The sequence below is a fragment of the Stigmatopora nigra genome, chromosome 21, assembly GCF_051989575.1.
Source record: "Stigmatopora nigra isolate UIUO_SnigA chromosome 21, RoL_Snig_1.1, whole genome shotgun sequence".
In the NCBI taxonomy this organism is placed as follows: Eukaryota; Metazoa; Chordata; class Actinopteri; order Syngnathiformes; family Syngnathidae; genus Stigmatopora; species Stigmatopora nigra.
The window spans coordinates 6880034-6900940 of record NC_135528.1 but is presented as its reverse complement, the minus strand read 5'-3'; the positions used below and the strand labels follow the sequence as shown (position 1 = coordinate 6900940).

Sequence of the window (20907 nt, the reverse complement as noted above, 5' to 3'; positions counted from 1 at the left end):
ACTTTTGTTCCCATGTGGATTTTGGACACTTTGGACACTTTCCCATGTGGACTTTGGACACTTTGGACACTTTCCCCCTGTGGGTTTTGGACACTTTGGACACTTTTGTTCCCATGTGGATTTTGGACACTTTTGTTCCCATGTGGATTTTGGACACTTTGGACACTTTCCCATGTGGACTTTGGACACTTTCCCCCTGTGGGTTTTGGACACTTTGGACACTTTTATTCACATGTGGATTTTGGACACTTTTGTTCCCATGTGGATTTTGGACACTTTGGACACTTTCCCATGTGGACTTTGGACACTTTCCCATGTGGATTTTGGACACTTTGGACACTTTCCCATGTGGACTTTGGACACTTTGGACACTTTTGTTCACATGTGGATTTTGGACACTTTTGTTCCCATGTGGATTTTGGACACTTTGGACACTTTCCCATGTGGACTTTGGACACTTTGGACACTTTCCCATGTGGATTTTGGACACTTTGGACACTTTCCCATGTGGACTTTGGACACTTTGGACACTTTCCCCCTGTGGGTTTTGGACACTTTGGACACTTTTGTTCCCATGTGGATTTTGGACACTTTTGTTCCCATGTGGATTTTGGACACTTTTGTTCCCATGTGGATTTTGGACACTTTTGTTCCCATGTGGATTTTGGACACTTTGGACACTTTCCCATGTGGACTTTGGACACTTTGGACACTTCCCCCCTGTGGGTTTTGGACACTTTGGACACTTTTGTTCCCATGTGGACTTTGGACACTTTTGTTCCCATGTGGATTTTGGACACTTTGGACACTTTGGACACTTTGGACACTTTGGACACTTTGGACACTTTGGACACTTTGGACACTTTGGACACTTTTTCCCTAGTGGATTTTGGACACGTTGGACACCTTTCATTCCACGTGTGGATATTTGTATATCCGGGTGGGGTGGGCGACCTGGGAGGTGCATGTTACGGCCAGAAGGTGAGCATCCAGGTGAGTGGGTGACCCTGGACGTCGCGAAGGTCATGGCCAGAAGCTGAAAATGGTGACCGGCGTGTGACTCGGGACGTCGCGGAGGACATGGCCAGAAGGTGAAAATGGAGGCCGGCGTGAGACTCGGGACGTCGCGGAAGACGTGCCCTGAAGGTGAAAATGGAGGCCGGTGTGTGACCTGGGACGTTGCGGAGGCCATGGCCAGAAGGTGAGAATGTAGGAGGGCGGGTAGGCGCCTACTGCGTGTCCTCGCCACAGTGACCAACGACGGAGGGGCGTTTGTTCTTACAGGGCCAATCGGAAGATCCGGGCGCACCGGGTGCGGAGAGGACGACGGCTCTCTGTGTACGCCAGTGAGTCCATACATACCTATGCCAGGACGGATGCGGCTCGCCCCGATGCGGCTCGCCCCGATGCGGCTCGCCCCGGATGTGGCTCGCCCGGATGTGGCTCGCCCGGATGTGGCTCGCCCCGGATGTGGCTCGCCCGGATGCGGCTCGCCCGGATGTGACTCGCCCGGATCCAAAGGGATCAAGGTAAGTGTTAAATTCTCCACACCTTGCTAAAAATATCTTAGTTAATCGATTGAACATTTTAAAAAAAATAACTGCATTTTTATTATTATTTTTTTATTTTAACCATTGTTTTTTTTCAATTTTGCTCTAAAAAGAAAATAACTTTTATACCATTTTTGAGTTAAACGCAATAAGAAAAAAATTAATTTATTTTTCTGAAGGTTTTTTTTTTTTAAATTAGAAATTCAAAGTGTAAAATGTGTTTTATTTCCTGGGCAGGGCCTGCGGGGGCGGGACCCCCCCGGAACTAAAGGCATGACGGTAAGTACTTTATTTGATTTGATGGACAGCGATGTCCAATTTATTGAAAGCGGGAGAAGTGGCGCTGAAAGAAAATCCTAATGGACGGCGCTTTGTTTGTCCCGCAGGACTGAGAGAGCTGCTCACATTCACCCAAGACAACTGCTGTGAGTGGCCCGCCAGCCCGTGCTGTCGTCCAATCGCAAGCCGAGCTCATTTAACCTGTCTTTGCTTTGTCTTTTCTGCGTGTTCCACGGCTAAGTATTGGTCTTAAGGAACCCCCTCCCAAGCGTCCACTTGATTTTTGGGCCGTTCTTGATCAAAACTATGGGTGTTTTGAGGCCCAGTGGTTGGTGTAAATGACTGGCGGCTGTGTATGATGACAAAAAAGGCTTGTGATGATTCATAATGATGACGATGATAAAGCCAATATCTGAACAGCCATTTCAGTTCTAACCCCAAACTCTTGACTCAATTCTTCAAACGTTTTGGTTTAGAACACAATTTATCCATCCCCCATTTTGTGGGTATTTTCGCCTTACTTACATAAAATAAACAAAAAAAACATGGGATTTATGGAAAAAATACTATAGAAAAGAATTGAAATTGAAAAGACAGCTAAACGGGGCGCGCAGGATGTGCTGGTTTGCGTCATGGGGGTTCGTGCGCTGGACACCGCGCTCGCTGAGGAAAGCCCTCGCCATCAGCCAAAGACATGGAGGCAAGTCCCGCCCAACGATGGCGTTCGGCCGTCTGCTCCGCCCGCCTGCCCGCTTGAACGGCTCTTTGCTTTCAGCTGCACGAGAGCCGGAAGTCGGTCTGCGGTGTTCCGGGGAGGGACGTGGCCGCCCACTCCGGGAAGGTGAAGAAGAACTGCGTGGAGATGTGGCCAGCCGGCTTTTGCTCAGAAAAAGGCTTTTTAAAATTTCCTGTCAACAAAATATTTGAAGGCTTTTTTCATCTTTAAAAAAATGACCATGTACGTATACTAACGTCTTTGTTTCTTAAAAAAAAAATGACATAGTAAAGCAGGGCTTTCCCCCCCTAAAAAACGACATAGTATAGTAAGGCTTATTTTCTTTAAAAAATTGACATAGTATTGTAAGCAAATTCTCACTGATCTGTAAGTCTGATTGTCGTTGTCGACATGATCACTTTGCTCACGTCATCTTTATGTCATTCACGGCGTCCATTCGGGAAGAGCTGGCTGACCGGCAGCAGGAGCAGTTGGGACAGATGCACATCGCCACCGCCTTCGTCATGTCGCCGCCTTCCCGCTATTTTAGGTAAGAGGTAGCTTGAGTCATTTGCCTAAGTGTGCCTGCCTGCCACCTCCCTGCTGAGCTTTTTCCCCCCTAAAAAAACGACATAGTATAGTAAGGCTTTTCCCCCTCAAAAACAACATAGTATAGTAAGGCTAAACGTTTAAAAAAAACTACACAGTATAGTAAGGCTCTTGTTCTTTAAAAATGACAATGTATGGTAAGGCTTTAATCTATTTAAAAAAATACCATGTACACTGTACATGGTATTTTTTAAATAGATCAAAGCTTTACCATACATGGTCTTTTTTTAGTAAATAAATGCCTTACTGTACATTGTACAGTAAGGCATTTATTTACTAAAAAAAAGACCATGTATTGTAAGGGTAATCCTTTAAAAAAATATAAAAAAATTAAATGTGAGGCATTTGAGCAATAATAGTCATATTTAACTTTATTGTATACATAATGAATGTATGTAAAAGATGTTTGTTGAATGTAAGTAACAGTATTGGAGGAATGTTCCCCAAAAGTTCACACTTTGCCTTATTTGTTGACATACATGTACCGACCGGCGCACCCCGGATTGTGCCTACATCCACCCGAGGCTACGGCACTCCCGCAGAAGCAGGCGGACGACGTCGCGGGAGGGCAAATCTGTAAGTCTGATTGTCGTTGTAGACATTATCACTTTGGTCACGTCATCTTTATGTCTTTCACGGCGTCCATTCGGGAAGAGCTGGCTGACCGGCCGTGGGAGCAGTTGGGACAGATGCACATTGCCACCGCCTTCATCATGTCGCCGCCTTCCCGCTATTTTAGGTAAGAATTAGCTTGAGTTATTTGCCTAAGTGTGCCTGCCTCCTACCTACTGAGCTTTTTTCCCCCTAAAAAAACGACATAGTATAGTAAGGCTTTTCCCCTTCAAAAACAACATAGTATAATAAGGCTTTTCCCCCCTAAAAAAACGACACAGTATAGTCAGGCTTTTTTTCTGAAAAAACGACATAGTATAGTAAGGCTTTTTCTCTTCAAAAACGACATAGTATAGTAAGGCTTTTTTTTCTTGAAAAAACGACATAGTATAGTAAGGCTTTTTTTCTTGAAAAAACGACATAGTATAGTAAGGCTTTTTTTCTTGAAAAAACGACATAGTATAGTAAGGCTTTTTTCTTAAAAAAACGACATAGTATAGTAAGGCTTTTTTCTTGATAAAAACCACATAGTATACTAAGGCTTTTTTTCTTGAAAAAACGACATAGTATAGTAAGGCTTTTTTTCTTGAAAAAACGACATAGTATAGTAAGGCTTTTTTTATTGAAAAAACGACATAGTATAATAAGGCTTTTTTCTTGAAAAAACGACATAGTATAGTAAGGCTTTTTTTCTTGAAAAAAACGACATAGTATAGTAAGGCTTTTTTCTTAAAAAAACGACATTGTATAGTAAGGCTTTTTTTCTAGAAAAAACGACATAGTATCGTAAGGCTTTTTTCTTGAAAAAAACGACATAGTATAGTAAGGCTTTTTTCTTAAAAAAACGACATAGTATAGTAAGGCTTTTTTCTTGAAAAAAACGACATAGTATAGTAAGGCTTTTTTCTTAAAAAAACGACATAGTATACTATGTCGTTTTTTCTTGAAAAAACGACATAGTATAGTAAGGCTTTTTTTCTTTAAAAAACGACATAGTATAGTAAGGCTTTTTTTCTTGAAAAAACGACATATTATAGTAAGGCTTTTTTCTTTAAAAAACGACATAGTATAGTAAGGCTTTTTTTCTTGAAAAAACGACATAGTATAGTAAGGCTTTTTTCATGAAAAAAACGACATAGTATAGTAAGGCTTTTTTCTTAAAAAAACGACATAGTATAGTAAGGCTTTTTTCTTGAAAAAAACGACATAGTATAGTAAGGCTTTTTTCTTGAAAAAACGACATAGTATAGTTAGGCTTTTTTTCTTGAAAAAACGACATAGTATAGTAAGGCTTTTTTCTTGAAAAAAACGACATAGTATAGTAAGGCTTTTTTCTTTAAAAAACGACATAGTATAGTAAGGCTTTTTTCTTGAAAAAAACGACATAGTATAGTAAGGCTTTTTTCTTGAAAAAACGACAGTATAGTTAGGCTTTTTTTCTTGAAAAAACGACATAGTATAGTAAGGCTTTTTTCTTGAAAAAAACGACATAGTATAGTAAGGCTTTTTTCTTAAAAAAAACAACATAGTATAGTAAGGCTTTTTTCTTGAAAAAAAACGACATAGTATAGTAAGGCTTTTTTCTTAAAAAAACGACATAGTATACTATGTCGTTTTTTTAAGAAAAAACGACATAGTATAGTAAGGCTTTTTTTCTTGAAAAAACGACATAGTATGGTAAGGCTTTTTTTTCTTGAAAAAACGACATAGTATAGTAAGGCTTTTTTTCTTGAAAAAACGACATAGTATAGTAAGGCTTTTTTTCTTGAAAAAACGACATAGTATAGTAAGGCTTTTTTTCTTGAAAAAACGACATAGTATAGTAAGGCTTTTTTTTCTTAAAAAACGACATAGTATAGTAAGGCTTTTTTTCTTGAAAAAACGACATAGTATAGTAAGGCTTTTTTTCTTAAAAAAACGACATAGTATAGTAAGGCTTTTTTCTTGAAAAAAACCACATAGTATACTAAGGCTTTTTTTCTTGAAAAAATGACATAGTATAGTAAGGCTTTTTTTCTTGAAAAAACGACATAGTATAGTAAGGCTTTTTTTCTTGAAAAAACGACATAGTATAGTAAGGCTTTTTTTATTGAAAAAACGACATAGTATAATAAGGCTTTTTTCTTGAAAAAACGACATAGTATAGTAAGGCTTTTTTTCTTGAAAAAACGACATAGTATACTATGTCGTTTTTTCTTGAAAAAACGACATAGTATACTATGTCGATTTTTCTTGAAAAAACGACATAGTATAGTAAGGCTTTTTTCTTAAAAAAACGACATAGTATAGTAAGGCTTTTTTCTTGAAAAAAACGACATAGTATAGTAAGGCTTTTTTTCTTAAAAAAACGACATAGTATAGTAAGGCTTTTTTTCTTTAAAAAACGACATAGTATAGTAAGGCTTTTTTTCTTTAAAAAACGACATAGTATAGTAAGGCTTTTTTCTTAAAAAAAACGACATAGTATAGTAAGGCTTTTTTTCTTGAAAAAACGACACAGTATAGTAAGGCTTTTTTCTTGAAAAAAACGACATAGTATAGTAAGGCTTTTTTCTTAAAAAAACGACAAAGTATAGTAAGGCTTTTTTCTTGAAAAAAACGACATAGTATAGTAAGGCTTTTTTCTTGAAAAAACGACATAGTATAGTTAGGCTTTTTTCTTGAAAAAACGACATAGTATAGTTAGGCTTTTTTTCTTGAAAAAAACGACATAGTATAGTAAGGCTTTTTTCTTAAAAAAACGACATAGTATAGTAAGGCTTTTTTCTTAAAAAAACGACATAGTATAGTTAGGCTTTTTTCTTGAAAAAAACGACATAGTATAGTTAGGCTTTTTTTCTTGAAAAAACGACATAGTATAGTAAGGCTTTTTTCTTGAAAAAAACGACATAGTATAGTAAGGCTTTTTTCTTAAAAAAACGACATAGTATAGTAAGGCTTTTTTCTTAAAAAAACGACATAGTATAGTTAGGCTTTTTTCTTGAAAAAAACGACATAGTATAGTAAGGCTTTTTTCTTGAAAAAAACGACATAGTATAGTAAGGCTTTTTTCTTAAAAAAACGACATAGTATACTATGTCGTTTTTTTCTTGAAAAAACGACATAGTATAGTAAGGCTTTTTTTTTCTTGAAAAAACGACATAGTATATTAAGGCTTTTTTTCTTGAAAAAACGACATAGTATAGTAAGGCTTTTTTTCTTGAAAAAACGACATAGTATAGTAAGGCTTTTTTTCTTGAAAAAACGACATAGTATACTATGTCGTTTTTTCTTGAAAAAACGACATAGTATAGTAAGGCTTTTTTTCTTGAAAAAACGACATAGTATAGTAAGGCTTTTTTTCTTGAAAAAACGACATAGTATAGTAAGGCTTTTTTTCTTCAAAAAAACGACATAGTATAGTAAGGCTTTTTTCTTAAAAAAACGACATAGTATACTATGTCGTTTTTTCTTGAAAAAACGACATAGTATAGTAAGGCTTTTTTTCTTGAAAAAACGACATAGTATAGTAAGGCTTTTTTTTCTTGAAAAAACGACATAGTATAGTAAGGCTTTTTTTTCTTGAAAAAACGACATAGTATAGTAAGGCTTTTTTTCTTGAAAAAACGACATACTATAGTAAGGCTTTTTTTCTTGAAAAAGCGACATAGTATAGTAAGGTTTTTTTTCTTGAAAAAACGACATAGTATAGTAAGGCTTTTTTTCTTGAAAAAACGACATAGTATAGTAAGGCTTTTTTCTTAAAAAATTACATGGTATAGTAAGGCTTTTTTTCTTGAAAAAACGACATAGTATAGTAAGGCTTTTTTCTTGAAAAAACGACATAGTATAGCAAGGCTTTTTTCTTAAAAAAACGACATAGTATAGTAAGGCTTTTTTCTTGAAAAAAACGACATAGTATAGTAAGGCTTTTCCCCTTCAAAAACAACATAGTATAATAAGGCTTTTCCCCTTCAAAAACAACATAGTATAATAAGGCTTTTCCCCCCTAAAAAAATGACACAGTATAGTAAGGCTTTTTTTCTTTAAAAATGGCTTTTATTTACACTTTGCCCTGTTTGTTGACATACATGTACCGACGTAGCCCGGATTGTGCCTTCATCCACTCGAGACTCCGGCACTTCCGCAGAAGCAGGTGGACGACGTCACGGGAGGGCAAATTTGTAAGTCTGATTGTCTTTGTAGACATTATCACTTTGGTCACGTCATCTTTGTCTTTCACGGCGTCCATTTGGGAAGAGCTGGCTGACCGGCAGCAGTTGGGACAGATGCACATCGCCACCGCCGTCGTCATGCCAAGTTGAAGACTGTGCAGCCATTTTCCTGCTATTTTAGGTAAGAAGTAGCTTGAGTTATTCGCCTAAGTGTGCCTGCCTCCTACCTACTGAGAATGGTAGTGTCCAAAAAAAAATTAAATTAAGTGACACATTTGATATCTTAACTAATAGTCATAGTCTTTTATTGTAATGTTTATATGTAAAAATTAATTTTTAAAGTAGTTTTTAGTAAAAGTAAAAAGTTTTGTCGCAGGTGCAGAAAAAACGAAAAGTCCATATGCGGGACGCGAACCAGCATCCACTCGGGTGGTAGGCGCAAACTTACTGCATGTGCTAAGTGTCCAGCCCACTTTTCAATCAACCTCCAAGTTCCCTAAGTCCCTTTCAGGAAGAGTGTTCTCTGGTAATTTTGGCTAAGTGTGGAAGGCACCTGCCTACTAGGCTAAGAAACTGACCATGTCATTGTTTGGGCCCATTATTTCATCAAATTTGGATGAAATGATTAAGTGTTAAAGTGTAAACTTTTATTTTTTAACGTGTGTTTTAGCAAAAGGTAAGTTATCTTATGTCGCAGGTGGCTCTCCCCGCCGAAGGCGGGGAGAGTCACCAAGAGTAAATCTGAGTCCGGCTGCGGGAAGCGAACCAGCGTCTACTCGGCGGTAGGTGCATACTCAACCTTTGCGCTAAGGGGCCCTCCCACCGTCCCACTAAACTTCGGACGCCCAAGTATTTGGTTTTTGAGAGTGCTCGCGAAATTTAACTAAGTGTTTAGGCCACAGCCCTAAAATGTATCATGCTGCCCGCTCGGTGTTTATTTGACCTGAAAAGTAATAAGTTGGTGTTCTACTATTGAGGTTAAGTATTTATTTGAGTTGAAGAGTTACAAATTAAGGGATGTGGGTATCAATCCACACAACTTTTGTATGCTAAGTGGATATTATACCTATTTATGGGTAAAAATTACACAATAGTCCAAGAATATACCTGCATTGGGGGGGAAAAATATACTGTGCATATAGAAAGGTTTGTCTTAAATGTATTGGCCGACATGTAGTGGTAAATTGTGTTTTTTGTACTGTTTTAAGACCCACTTAAGTCCTGCAATTGCGCTCAACCAATGAAAAGCACAAAAAGCGTCCTGTACCAAAGCAGCCGGTCTTCTCGCCATGTTACAGCATATTCCGCCATGTCGTGTTGGCGGAGGGCATCCAGCATCTGAGTTCAAAGAGCATCCACTTTTGAAATTAAAAAATGAGATGCACGGATGGCGTGACGTTTGAAGAAAGCCACTTTATTATTATTTTCAACCACTTTTAAAAGCTCCATTGTTGCACAGACAGTCACATGACCGGAAAGACGGCGTGGAGCGCCACGCCGCACTGGTTGGATCGGTTGCGAGCCATCTTGATGTAACCTTGGTCGCCATATTTCACACCCCAACTAAGTGCACAATTGAAAAATGTACGTTTCACTCTTCAAAATGAGCCTAAAAAAGTGAAAATCCAAAATAAAGTGCCAACCTGTTCTTGATCAGCCAGTAGTCTCTTCCTTTTTCCGTGCCGTATCCCACGGCGAGGACACCGTGGTTGACTTTGTTTGTACACGCCAGGTCTTCGTACACTCCTAAACCACAAAAAAAATACAATTCAAAATGGGGAAAATGAAGGAGTGGCAATTATTATTACTATTATTATTTTTGGGTGGTCTCACCGTGGCGGTAGAAGGCAAATTTGGAATGCGAAGCGTCGATGGCCACGGAAATGGGGCCCACGTTGGCCAGGGCAACCTTCAGGGCTTCTTCATCCCCCTTGGCCACAAACGAGTAACCCGAACAGTTGGCGGCGCGATCTTCAACTTTGTAGGCGCACTCTCCACGCTAAAATAGGGGAAGAAAAAAATGAGTTAACAATCGTGGACATTAGCAAAGAAGACAAGTTAATTTTAAAAAAACACATACATAAATAGCCTTTTCAATTTACCCTCTACATTTGAACTCCATTTTCAAGTTTTCTATAGTTAGCATGGAGTAAACTGGTATATCTTATTAAATTCCGGCAAATGCTAAGTAGAGATTGGACACCGCGTGATCAGTCGGTCACCTTGGCTTTGTAGGGGTAGGCCCGGTCCGAGTCGATGCCCCGGTTCTTGTCCACGTACTGGAAAGCGTGCGACATGAAGCCGCCGTGGCAGCCGTGGTTGCCAAATGCCACGGAGCAGTCCACCAGATTTTGGGGGCTGAGCGACACCAACTTGCCGCTGATCTTCTTCAGCTGACCCTCCAGAGCGCCCACCGCGCTGAAGGCCCAGCAGGAACCGCAAGAACCCTGCAAACGGAGAGAGAGAGAGGCGCTCAGTCTGGGTTCTGGAGTCCAAATATCGGGGCCGAGCCTCACCTGTGTCCTGACCTCCGTCACCAGGCCGCTTTTTCTCCAGTCCAAAGACGGCGCCACGCTGGAATCCCACTGGAAATTCAACTGGATCCTGTCCAGGTCGGCGGGGACCACCGTGCCCAGCATCGTGCCCGTCACTTCCTCGGTCGTCTGCGTGGAAAAACACACGCATGTCAAAGCCAGCACAATTTGAAGAATTTTAAAACTTATGTTTATCTCATTTAGATACAAAGAAAATGTAAATAAATCAGTAAAATGGTATCGACTCATCAACAAGCCATCCTGAAATTCTTTTAAAAAATAAACATCACTTTCAAGGGCAAAAAAAACGCCAAAAACTAAATAAAAGCACCCAATTGTTAGGTTGTAATCAATTTCCTAGAGGGCATACTCTGGATTTAAAAGTCAAAATACATGTAAATGGTTCTTATTTGAGTAATTTCACTACTAAAAAACAGGAATACTTTTGACAACATTCTTATGCAGTTACTAATCAATGAGGGGTTGCATTCTAGCAGTCTAATGCAAAAAAAGAAGATTAAAGCAGTTCTAGATGTAATATCTCAGTTTTGTCTCAGGTTAGCAAAGTGTTAGATGCACCCATCGAAAGAGCCACATGTGGCTCCCGAGCCATAGGTTCCCTACCAAATCATTTTAGAAACACCACCCAAAAAGTAGGATATTTCAACAGAGCAGACATTTTTCTTGGATTGAGGAGTTATTATTATGATTATTATTTATAGAGTTTTTGTTACCAGATCTCCCAAGTGGTTCATGGCCAGCTCGTAGGTGTGCATGCCCAGGGTGACCTCCAGGTTGTGGACGCTGATCATCTGCAAGTTATCCTCCCAGATCCGCCGGCGATCTGACTCTTCCATCTTAACAAAACACACAGACGGTTACAACAATAAAAAAGTCCATTTTAGAAAAACTCGTCCTCACTTACCTGGTGTCGGTAAACTTTCTTGTGAGTTTCCTTCCACAGTTCCCAGTGCGCGTTGAGGGACGGACTGATGCCGGCTTGAGCCATTCCCCACAGAACGGCCAAGAGCAGGCTTACAAACATGTTGGCTGGCTTTAGGCACGAATACCAACAAAAGACAAGCCCAAAAAAGTGTGAAATATCAATTAAAAAGTGGCAAAAGAGGGTAGTAAATAAACGAGAAGGTAGCAGAAAGCTAATAGCACAAACTTTTTAGATTTGGTGAATGCGGGCGCACACCTGCCGATGATTACGAGCAGATTGATGACATCATCATAATAGGCTTCCTCATTGGCTGACCACTTGAACGTCCGGTCCTTTCAAAACAAAACAATGTTTTTTTCTTCAAGATGATCGAGTCAACAAAAGTGTGAAATACAGCTACACGCAAAAAAGAGAGAATTTTCAAACATTGCTGCTAAACTATTTCACTTGGTTTAAAAGCTGTCGCTTGCATGCAGTTACACCATATGGACACAGAATGGCAGCAGAGTGCGCAGAATAGGATGGAGCTACAAGAGAAAAAGTACTACATACAGAGATGAAATTCTATTCATTGCCAACCTTTCAGATATCTTCCCCACTTCACCAATTAGGCGGCTTCATTGATAACCTATAAACAAACGGAGGAAGATTATTAGGACAAATCAATCATGTTATTTCCGATATATTCCGATTTAACGGAAAAAAAGTGGATGGCTTATTTTGTTCTTTAAAATCAAAATGAAAATAAGCATTTGGCATATACAAGAGGTGGATAAATGTATCTTTTGAGGAGGGGGGCTAAAGAAAACATTTTTTTGGGGTCTGTTTTTATTCGTGGCCTCGGAAGCTGCGACCTTTGACCCCACGCGGGCCAGCTCCCGGCCCCGCCGGCTCCCCCCGCAACAAAGGCGCAGACGGCCGCGGCTCTTTTGTCTGCGTCGGCATGGGGCCGCGCTTAAAAGTCGCCTTGGGTCTGGGGGGGGTCTCCGCTAGACCTCCTTCCCTCCCATTAATCCACAAACCGGCTATTCTGAAAGTCAAATCATGGTTTGGAGCAAAAACGCTCGTTTTTCTTCTTTCTTTTGACTTTTAACATTTCCATTTTGTAAATAAACTACTTGTCGTAAGATTAGCGAGGATTACATGCGTAGTCGTTTGTAAAATGGGACCCCCCCCCCCCCCCCCCCCCCACCTCCCAGAACGTCCCCTTTCTCCGATGGGACTGGACATCCCAGAGCGTGAGCGCTGGCTTAAAAGAGAGAAGAAAAAAAAAAGAAGAGCAGAAAGGAAGTGTTGCGTGAGGAGCCAGTCCGAGATGAAGGGCCAGCCAGAAGAAAAGGGGGCAATTACTGTTCCTTTCTTATGGAAATGCTAATGAAGTGGGGACGCGGGGTCCCCGAGGCCCCCGGGGCAGGGGGGTGGGACAATAGAAGGCCACGGGCAGGTTGAGCGTCCCCGTGTAAAGTGCTTCCTGCCAGGGGAGAACGGGCCGTTTAAGGCCCCGACTTTTACTGACTAACAAGCCATCTCCGGGCCTCCACTACAAAGGAGGGGGTAGCTGGGGGGTGGGGGGGGGGCTACCCCGGACCCTCCATCAAAGTCGGGCGTCTGCGGACCACGCGCCGCCTTTTCCCGGGACCGCCGGCCCGCGCGCCGTCTCCGCTCTCGGTTTACGCTTTGCGAGCCGTTATGTCATTTAGCGCAAATCGGGGCTGGTGCGTTGCGGCCTTTAGCCCAAAAAAATGGGCTGTTCTTAAACTTTTGGAAGGAAAAAAATGAGGGTCATGGCCCATTGCGCTTTAAAAGGAAATACAACTGAACGGCGCTCACACATTTGAAACGAGTGTGCCTGAACAGAAGGGGGCAGCGTACTTGTGGGGGCAAAATTGACTGGGTGGGGGTAAGGGGGGGCGAGGGTAGAGGGGGGCACCACTATTGTCCTTTAATGAGAGCCTTTGATGTGCCCACACTGTTTGCTGTTTGTACACCTGTGTCGGCGGCATTCACATTGGCCAAGGGGGGAGGGTGGGGGGTGTGGGGATTGACTCGCCATATTACTACAGGTAACACTTTTCAATCAGCTGGCGTGGGAAGGCAGTAAAAGCAGGCCGGCCCCCTTTGTTTACCTCCTCCGCTTTACGGTGCATTACCCCCTAACACCCCCCACCCACTCACCCGCAAACATCCCAAATCCTCCCCACTGGAAGGATGAAGTCACTTTGGGCCGTGGGATGAAAAAAATATTTGGCCCCGCCCGCTCTGGCACCAGAGGACGTTCCATATGACGACCTTTGACCCCTGGCGCCCCATCCCTAGATATAAAAACGTAGCGGTGATTAATACTGGCCAATATTTGAAGACGGCTTCGTCGGACCCTGGCGTCATCACTCACAAATAATGCCCCCCCCCCTTCCCCAAAGTGTGAGCTCACCTTCAGATGTGTGTGTGTGTGCGTGCACGCACAGCTGGGGGGGCCGCAGCCAGGGGAGGGCTTGACTGTGTTTTCTCACACACTGGTGTCTGCTGACTTCAGCTGCTCATATTGACATCAGGCAATGGCAACGGGGGGAATAACAGCGGGCAAAACACACCTGCAAAAAGTAGCGGTAAAAAAAAGGACACGTTAGGGAGGGCCACATTTTTTTGGGGGGGTTACCCCATTTTGGGGAATGGAACAAAGTCAGAAAATGAGTTCAAGAGGGAAAAACTAATGCCCATTTTTAACCCCAATTTGACAGTTTCCGACATAAAAAAATCCATTTAAAACTACATGCTATAGTAATGTATATATCTTAAACATTCATTTCAATGTGCAAGGAGTTTAGATGTAAATGGGCCTTCAATTTTCCTCAAGAGTCATGTAAGCATGCAAAAACACAGCTAATAACAACCATCATTTTCAAACTAAATATTAAATGCCATTTAGTCTAATTGTAGTGCCAATTATTATTATTATTATTTTGAAATCGGCTCGACTGGTTTGTTTTGACAGTTGTTTTTTTTTAGGTGGATGTCATGGAGTGCGTTTGACAACGATTAAAACGGAGCCTCCGCCGCGCGAGCCGTTCCGCGTCAAAACGTGGCCTCGACCTCGTTAGCATGCCAAAGGGTAGCGGGGGGCTAATTACCCGGCCCGCTAATTCTTTTCATCCCTTTCAAAGGGGCCCGCTGATAAGCAGAGGTAAGTTTAGATTTCCTGAACTTGAAGTGGAAACGCAAAAGTGACAGACGAAAGCTTAGGGGAGGGGGCTTTTGGGGGCTCAATCCGCATCGTCTTTCTTCCCTGCCTGTCTTTGAGTGTGTCTCACTCTGTGTGTAAGTGTGTGTAAGTGTGTTTCCCATCCACTTTTTTAGTCCCCTTAGGGTCATCATAAATAAACAATGGCATCAAAACACAAACAAAACAAGAAAAGGATGACTGTTCGCATTATTCTACTTCTTCAACATTTTTAGATGTAAGAAAATGTGGTAAATATTAGCTTTTTTTGCCATCCATGGGTTGAATTCCTTAAAAAATAGGACGGCTAAAAGAGAATGCTAATAATGAGCTCATCATGTGAGCAAAGCATGCAATTTGTTTTGTGCGCGGCGAGTGTTTTTGTACTTGTTGTGCCGTCTTGAGGGTTCTTGACTGACTCATCCTTTGGCTCGCTGGCTTCACCTCGTTGGCCGCGTTGATTTATTTGGGCCGACCGAGTCCTGTGGAAAATATGCACGCTTATGAGTGTCTCTTTGTCAAGCGGCAGGCCTCTGCAATATTTGACACTTAGGTGGCACTTGGTGGACGCTGGCCCGATTGGTTGGGCCGGGCCTCCCATTGGCCATCTTTCCAAACTCTCTGGGACTGTGTGAAAGACAAAACCTCCGTTTCAACCACGTCGCCTCTGAGATACTGCATTTTTTGTTGTTGGCGGATATAGTCCAATGGGTTAGGGGGCCCATTGCCGTCCATGGCAGCCAATGGAGAAGTCAATGGAAATAGTAATAATACTTCTCTAATATTTTTTAATGCTATTTATATTTTTAAAGATGATAAACAAAAATATAAAAGAGCCAAATTTGAGTTTTTTGGGGACATGAGTCTGGCTATTTACATTTACCTAAAAAAAATGGGCTAAACAAAATATGACTGTATTTTCTGGACTATAAGTTGCACTTTTTACAGAGTTTGGCTAGGGCTCAAACTTATATTATGGGGTTGTCTTTTTTAAATTTTCAATCACCAACAGCTTTTTTTTAGCCTATAGTTATCTCCAAAAAAGATGAGTTTATTGCATCAACATGTGCTTATTTTGTATGTCGTTGCCCAGGAGTTGATAACAATGAAAAAAAAAACTGATATAACCTGTATGACACCCTTCCAAGTGTTGATGGTGTGTCAGGATGTTGATGAGTCGCCACGGCGACACATGACGTATCTGGGCGGCTTCCGGAAAACGACGGCTCGCCCGGCCGGCCGGCCACGACCACCACGCGTCTTTCCTGTCAAGTCGCCAAAATAAAAAGCCGCAGACAGAGCGGAGGAGTCAAAAGAGGGAGGAGGGGGGCTTTGAGAAGGGGTGGGGGGATAAAAAGGATACGGGATGCAAAGGTGTGAGGCCTCTCCTTTACATTTACGGCCTCCGTTGAAGTGCAGGGGAGGAAGTGGCGCAGTAAAGGCCGGCCAGTGGTAGGCCGCTCGGTCACGCTCCGCTCAATTCCAAGTCCACGCCGCCTGAAAAACACACAATATAAGAATACATACTAAAACACCCAAAACAAATAAATTTAAAATCGTATTCATAAGTTGATTCTAAAGGGCAAAATTATTTCATGACATTTCCTTACATTTAAGAGCTTTGTGACCATATTAAACAAATAGTTTATCCAAAATGATGTCTGAAATTGTTGGGGAAAAATGTAAAATTGCAAAGAAATAATAAAATCATTCTTGTGATGTCATAATTCAACGAAATGTGTTACTTATTGTACATAACTACAGCGACAGTTTATTCTAAATGAAGTCATTATTACAGAAAAATGCCAATTAATTCACGTCATTTCGTTTCAGAAACTCGCAAATGAATTCAACATAACGAAAAATATGATTTATTATTTATAATATAGTTATAATTACTTCAAAATGCACAGAAACTCACATTCAAAGAGGTTCTTAAAAATAAAACAGATAAAATAACGTCATTTTTTTGCGGACCTCGACGTCGCATAATAATATTATTAATATTGCAAATGAGCACGAGTGAGAAAGGATATACGTCCACGTAGGCCCATTATGCAAATCGGGCATCACTAATAGCGCGAGCCCAGTAAAACCAGTAGACCCCCCCTTCCCTCCCCTTGGACCCCCCACTATTCCCAGCCTTACTTCTCGCCCATGTGGATTTGGGACAACAAAAGATTAGCACTATTTGCAAATATACAACCGAGTTCAAAGGCAAACGCTCTCTCTGTGTGTCTCTCTCTCGGAGCTCGCTTCCCTTCATGTCTCACGTCACATATCGCGAGACTTGATTAAAAGACGGACCTCGCGTGTGTCCTGGGGAAGGGGAGTGAAATTGTCAAATAAGATCCCCCCCTAAAAAAATGAGAGAAATCTCTCTCTCGGCTTTTTTGGAGACGACGACGACGAGCAAAAGTGGGCGCGGTTTAAGCCACGCCCCCCGCCCCAGGCAGGCCCCCCACCAGGCCCCCGGGGGCCCTTAAAAATCGTGCTTTCCGCTGAGGGCGAGCGCGAGCACAGTCAGTAAGGCGTCGGTCGGTCGGGTGTGCTTAAGTCGATCGGAAATATGAGCGCGTCATCTACGAATTCTTCTTCCTCTTCTTCGTCTAATTCGACGTCGTCGACGTCAGTTTCGGCGTCCAATTCGGACCAGCGTTTAGAACACCTTCTGAGCGCCGTGGAAAGCGAGTTCCAAAAGGGCAGCGAAAAGGGAGACGCGTCCGAGAGGGATATTAAACTGTCGCTGGAGGATGCCGACTTGTGGAACAAGTTCAAGGAGCTCACTAACGAGATGATTGTCACCAAAACTGGACGGTAAGTTTGACGTTTTTGTTTTTTGGTCCTACTTTTTGACGTCGCGAAACAGAAATTGACTTAGGACTTACCCAATGCTTACATACCGGTCGGTTTCTGTCCGTCCGTCTTTTAGGCGCATGTTCCCGGTGCTGAGGGCCAGCGTCAGCGGTCTGGATCCCAACGCCATGTACTCGGTTCTGCTGGACTTCGTGGCGGCCGACAACAACCGCTGGAAGTACGTCAACGGCGAGTGGGTGCCGGGCGGAAAACCCGAACCGCAGAGTCCCAGCTGCGTCTACATCCACCCGGACTCACCCAACTTCGGGGCGCACTGGATGAAGGCGCCCGTGTCCTTCAGCAAAGTCAAGCTGTCTAATAAACTCAACGGGGGAGGCCAGGTGAGCGTGAGCAGCCGCGCCATATTAGACGTCCATGGACGTCCATGGCGAAGCAATGTAATGTAATGCGGCTGACCTCGATGTGGGCAGATCATGCTCAACTCGTTGCACAAATACGAGCCCAGGATCCATATCGTCAAAGTGGGCGGCATCCAGAAGATGATCAGCAGCCAGTCTTTCCCAGAAACACAGTTCATCGCCGTCACTGCCTATCAAAACGAGGAGGTTTGTTAGTTATTCACTCGCTTAGTTAGTCAGTTGCAATTAAAACGTCCTTAAAAATTCTATCTGACAGATTACAGCCCTGAAGATAAAGCACAACCCCTTTGCTAAGGCCTTCTTAGACGCTAAAGAAAGGTAGGATGGATCACATTTGACTTGGCTGTACATTCTATATTACTCCGCTAGATGGCAACATTTCACAGAATGGAAATTAGGGGGGAAAAATACATTTTTTAAACTATGTGAAGCACCCAATCTTGTTTTTCTCCGTTCCAGGAGTGATCACAAGGACATGCCCGACCACAGCGTAGACAGCCAGCAATCCAGCTACTCCCAACGTGAGTATCATTTTAGTCCACATGATGGAGTCAATCAAATGTGGCTGCAAATGAGACATTTTCTCCATCCATCCATGTGATAGTGGGAGGTTGGTTCCTGCCAGGCCAGAACCCCATCTGCCCCAGCAGCAGCCCGCCGCAGTTCAGCGGGACGGCGGGCCACTCGTCCGGATCCTACTGCGAGCGTTATTCGGGTCTGAGGAGCCACCGGGCTAGCCCTTACCCCGGCCACTACCCCCACCGGGCCTCGGGCACCAGTAAGATGGATGGTGTGGCATCACTTTCTTCTTCTTCCCCCTCTTCATCATCTTCTTATTCTCTCGCCCAGACAACTACATGGACAACAGTTCGGGCGCCCTGACGCCAAGCCACGACGGCTGGTCCGCCCTCCAGATCCCCAATTCCACGGGAATGGGTACCTTGTCCCACAGCACCAACTCCACGTCCAACTCCAGGTGAGACTCCGCCTCCGTCCTAGACACAAGAACAAAAAGGATGACACCCGTTTTTTTTTTCAACAGTCAGTACCCCAGTTTGTGGTCGGTGGCGGGCACTACCCTCACCCCGTCGGGCTCGGCGTCGGGCGGACTGACCTCACAGTTCCTGAGGGGATCTTCCTACACGGGGCTGACGTCCTCGCTGCCCGTCTCTTCGCCGTCCTCCATGTACGATCCGGGACTGGGCGAGGTGGGGGTGGGCGACGCTCAGTTTGAGAGCTCCATCGCCCGACTCACGGCTTCCTGGGCGCCCGTGGCGCAAAGCTACTGAGGGGAGAAGGCCGCAGTTTTTTTCCATCTTTCTTTACTTTTCTTCTTCTTGGTGTATATCTTTGTACATAGATTAAATTAACTGGTCGTAATGTCCATTGTTCCTCCTGCCTTGTTGGGATTTAAGTGCCTTTTTTTCGTGGGTGAGGTGGCGGGGGGTTTTCCCGTCCCAGTTTACCTGCGCTTGTACATAATATTTGTATTTGAACTCGTTGAGAGTTGTTATTTATGTCCTTGAATAATAAATTAAAAACTGTTTGCTCCAACATGCATTCGTCATTTTATGTTCAGGTTATAAATACGTTATTTAGGTGACGATATACACGGAAATAAAGGTACAAACCATCTGAGGCGGCTTGGGGAGCGTTGTTTTGACACTTTTTCCACACCAATGGACGTCCAATCTGCTCAAAATGGAAGGTGGGAATCAGTTAGCTTTGTTGATTGACGTCAATGACAGCGCATAGTTTCAAAGTTGATGACAAATGAATACTTTTGTTATTTGGCATAAGTTGAAAAATGACATTTTAAAGAGCACAATTGTCAATTAGGCTGGCAGAACATTTCAAAGTGAAATAATACACAGGATTGACAGGATTTATTGACAGGCAGTGTCATACATTTGTTGTAATAGAAAAAGTCTTTCTTTAGCTATTCATTCAAAACGGCCAATTCAAAATGTTAATTGTTTGCTCAACTTAATCAAAAAATGAAGTGGCAAAAAAAAAAACAATCTTTCTCTGGGGATTTTGTCAATTGTATTAAACAATGAGCAAATATTTCTCCCTATAAGAAACAGCTACGTATCTGTCCTAAAAAAGACAAGCGTCCAAATCCAAATGTGCTCAGCGTGACTGACATGTGAGCGCTCCGCCGCCGCATACCTGTGGGGGGCCAAAACGGGGGGCCGGACGGGCAAGGGTGATGGAGCGGTCCTCACCCAGGTGCAAATGAAGGCCGAGAGGTCACGGGGCCACGGGCAAACACTAGCTAGCAATGTGACTCTTTTGGGGCTGCATGCTAGCACCACACTGAAACTTAACTCTTTCCAAATAGTACACTATATACTATAACCTAAAGACGATTAAAGCAGTTCTACATGAAATATCTCAGTTGTCACCTGCGTTTTCCATATTTTATCTCCCGAGCTATAGTTTCCCTACCCTTGCTTTAGACTGAAAGTCGCCCTCCAAAATATAAACTTGACACCAATTCTGCCATATTGTATGCTGTTTTGTCCTATATCCTCCATGTTGGAAATCCCTAGCCAGAGCGGCAATGTTGAAGACCCCGCCCCCCTCCCGAAATCAGCCCCCACACCCCCCTTCAGCGGGAATGAAAGTTGGGGGCAGAGAGGAGGACCAGTCTACTCAGCTGAGAGCAATGTCTCACCCAGGTAGCAGAATTTGTTCATTAACGAACACACACAGACATCAGAAGGACGGGCCAGAAGAGGTTCTGCAAACACACCTCCCCAAATCGACCCCCCCGCCATTGCTGGACCCATTCCAGACTGGGGCGCCTTGTAAATGTCAGCCATGGGGCACTGTCGTCATGACCATAAGGGCAAAGGGGACCACCTTTCTTTCATTGGCTTTTACCTTTTTCTGTCATTTTTCTCCTTCCTAACTCTAGAAAAGTGGCGTGGTGGACGAGTGGATTGGACATTCGCCTGTAGGGAAAAACAAGCACGCTAGGCTAACGGAACAATCGGAATGAATGGGCACAGTTGGCCGGGATGAGCTCCGGCACCCCTGACGAATGATA

At 43.0% G+C, this 20907-nt stretch overlaps 3 protein-coding genes and 3 long non-coding RNA genes across 9 annotated transcripts in view; 3 read left to right on the top strand and 3 right to left on the bottom strand.

The window, feature by feature from the left end:
• Positions 1–20907, bottom strand: part of LOC144214688 (uncharacterized) — a 53909-nt gene that overhangs the window by 20243 nt on the left and 12759 nt on the right. The gene's annotated exons all lie outside the window — the stretch shown is intronic.
• Positions 672–7924, top strand: LOC144215005 (uncharacterized). Of its 3 annotated transcripts, none has more exons than XR_013330321.1 (9): positions 672–1201; positions 1285–1529; positions 1788–1829; positions 1937–2529; positions 2605–2670; positions 3012–3094; positions 3678–3729; positions 3808–3892; positions 7842–7924. It is a non-coding gene; the product is annotated as an uncharacterized LOC144215005 (long non-coding RNA). The 3 variants fall into 3 exon arrangements; XR_013330324.1 differs by lacking the exon at positions 7842–7924 and having other exon boundaries at positions 1937–1975; positions 2071–2529; positions 2605–2787; positions 3010–3094; XR_013330322.1 differs by lacking the exon at positions 7842–7924 and having other exon boundaries at positions 2605–2787; positions 3010–3094.
• Positions 8300–9575, top strand: LOC144214767 (uncharacterized). The gene is made up of 2 exons (XR_013330281.1): positions 8300–8445; positions 9128–9575. It is a non-coding gene; the product is annotated as an uncharacterized LOC144214767 (long non-coding RNA).
• On the bottom strand, positions 9313–11740 carry LOC144214764 (cathepsin S-like). 2 transcript variants are annotated; one of them, XM_077743407.1, is made up of 8 exons: positions 11625–11740; positions 11379–11507; positions 11188–11310; positions 10436–10582; positions 10142–10366; positions 9753–9918; positions 9563–9665; positions 9313–9482 (listed from the first exon to the last, which is right to left on the bottom strand). In XM_077743407.1, exons 2-8 carry the CDS (start codon positions 11496–11498, stop codon positions 9383–9385), a joined length of 984 nt encoding a protein of 327 aa, XP_077599533.1. In that variant the 5' UTR covers positions 11499–11507; positions 11625–11740; the 3' UTR covers positions 9313–9382. The 2 variants fall into 2 exon arrangements, with proteins under 2 accessions (XP_077599533.1, XP_077599534.1); XM_077743408.1 differs by having other exon boundaries at positions 11655–11734.
• On the bottom strand, positions 11673–16936 carry LOC144214765 (uncharacterized). Its single transcript, XM_077743409.1, has 7 exons — positions 16765–16936; positions 16011–16113; positions 15745–15881; positions 15004–15098; positions 13831–13990; positions 11979–12027; positions 11673–11731 (listed from the first exon to the last, which is right to left on the bottom strand). The coding sequence occupies exons 1-5, from the start codon at positions 16773–16775 to the stop codon at positions 13929–13931; spliced, it is 408 nt and encodes a 135-aa protein (XP_077599535.1). The 5' UTR covers positions 16776–16936; the 3' UTR covers positions 11673–11731; positions 11979–12027; positions 13831–13928.
• tbxta (T-box transcription factor Ta) lies at positions 16963–19406 on the top strand. Its single transcript, XM_077743411.1, has 8 exons — positions 16963–17433; positions 17549–17813; positions 17904–18038; positions 18109–18170; positions 18312–18373; positions 18457–18630; positions 18702–18828; positions 18895–19406. Exons 1-8 carry the CDS (start codon positions 17186–17188, stop codon positions 19139–19141), a joined length of 1320 nt encoding a protein of 439 aa, XP_077599537.1. The 5' UTR covers positions 16963–17185; the 3' UTR covers positions 19142–19406.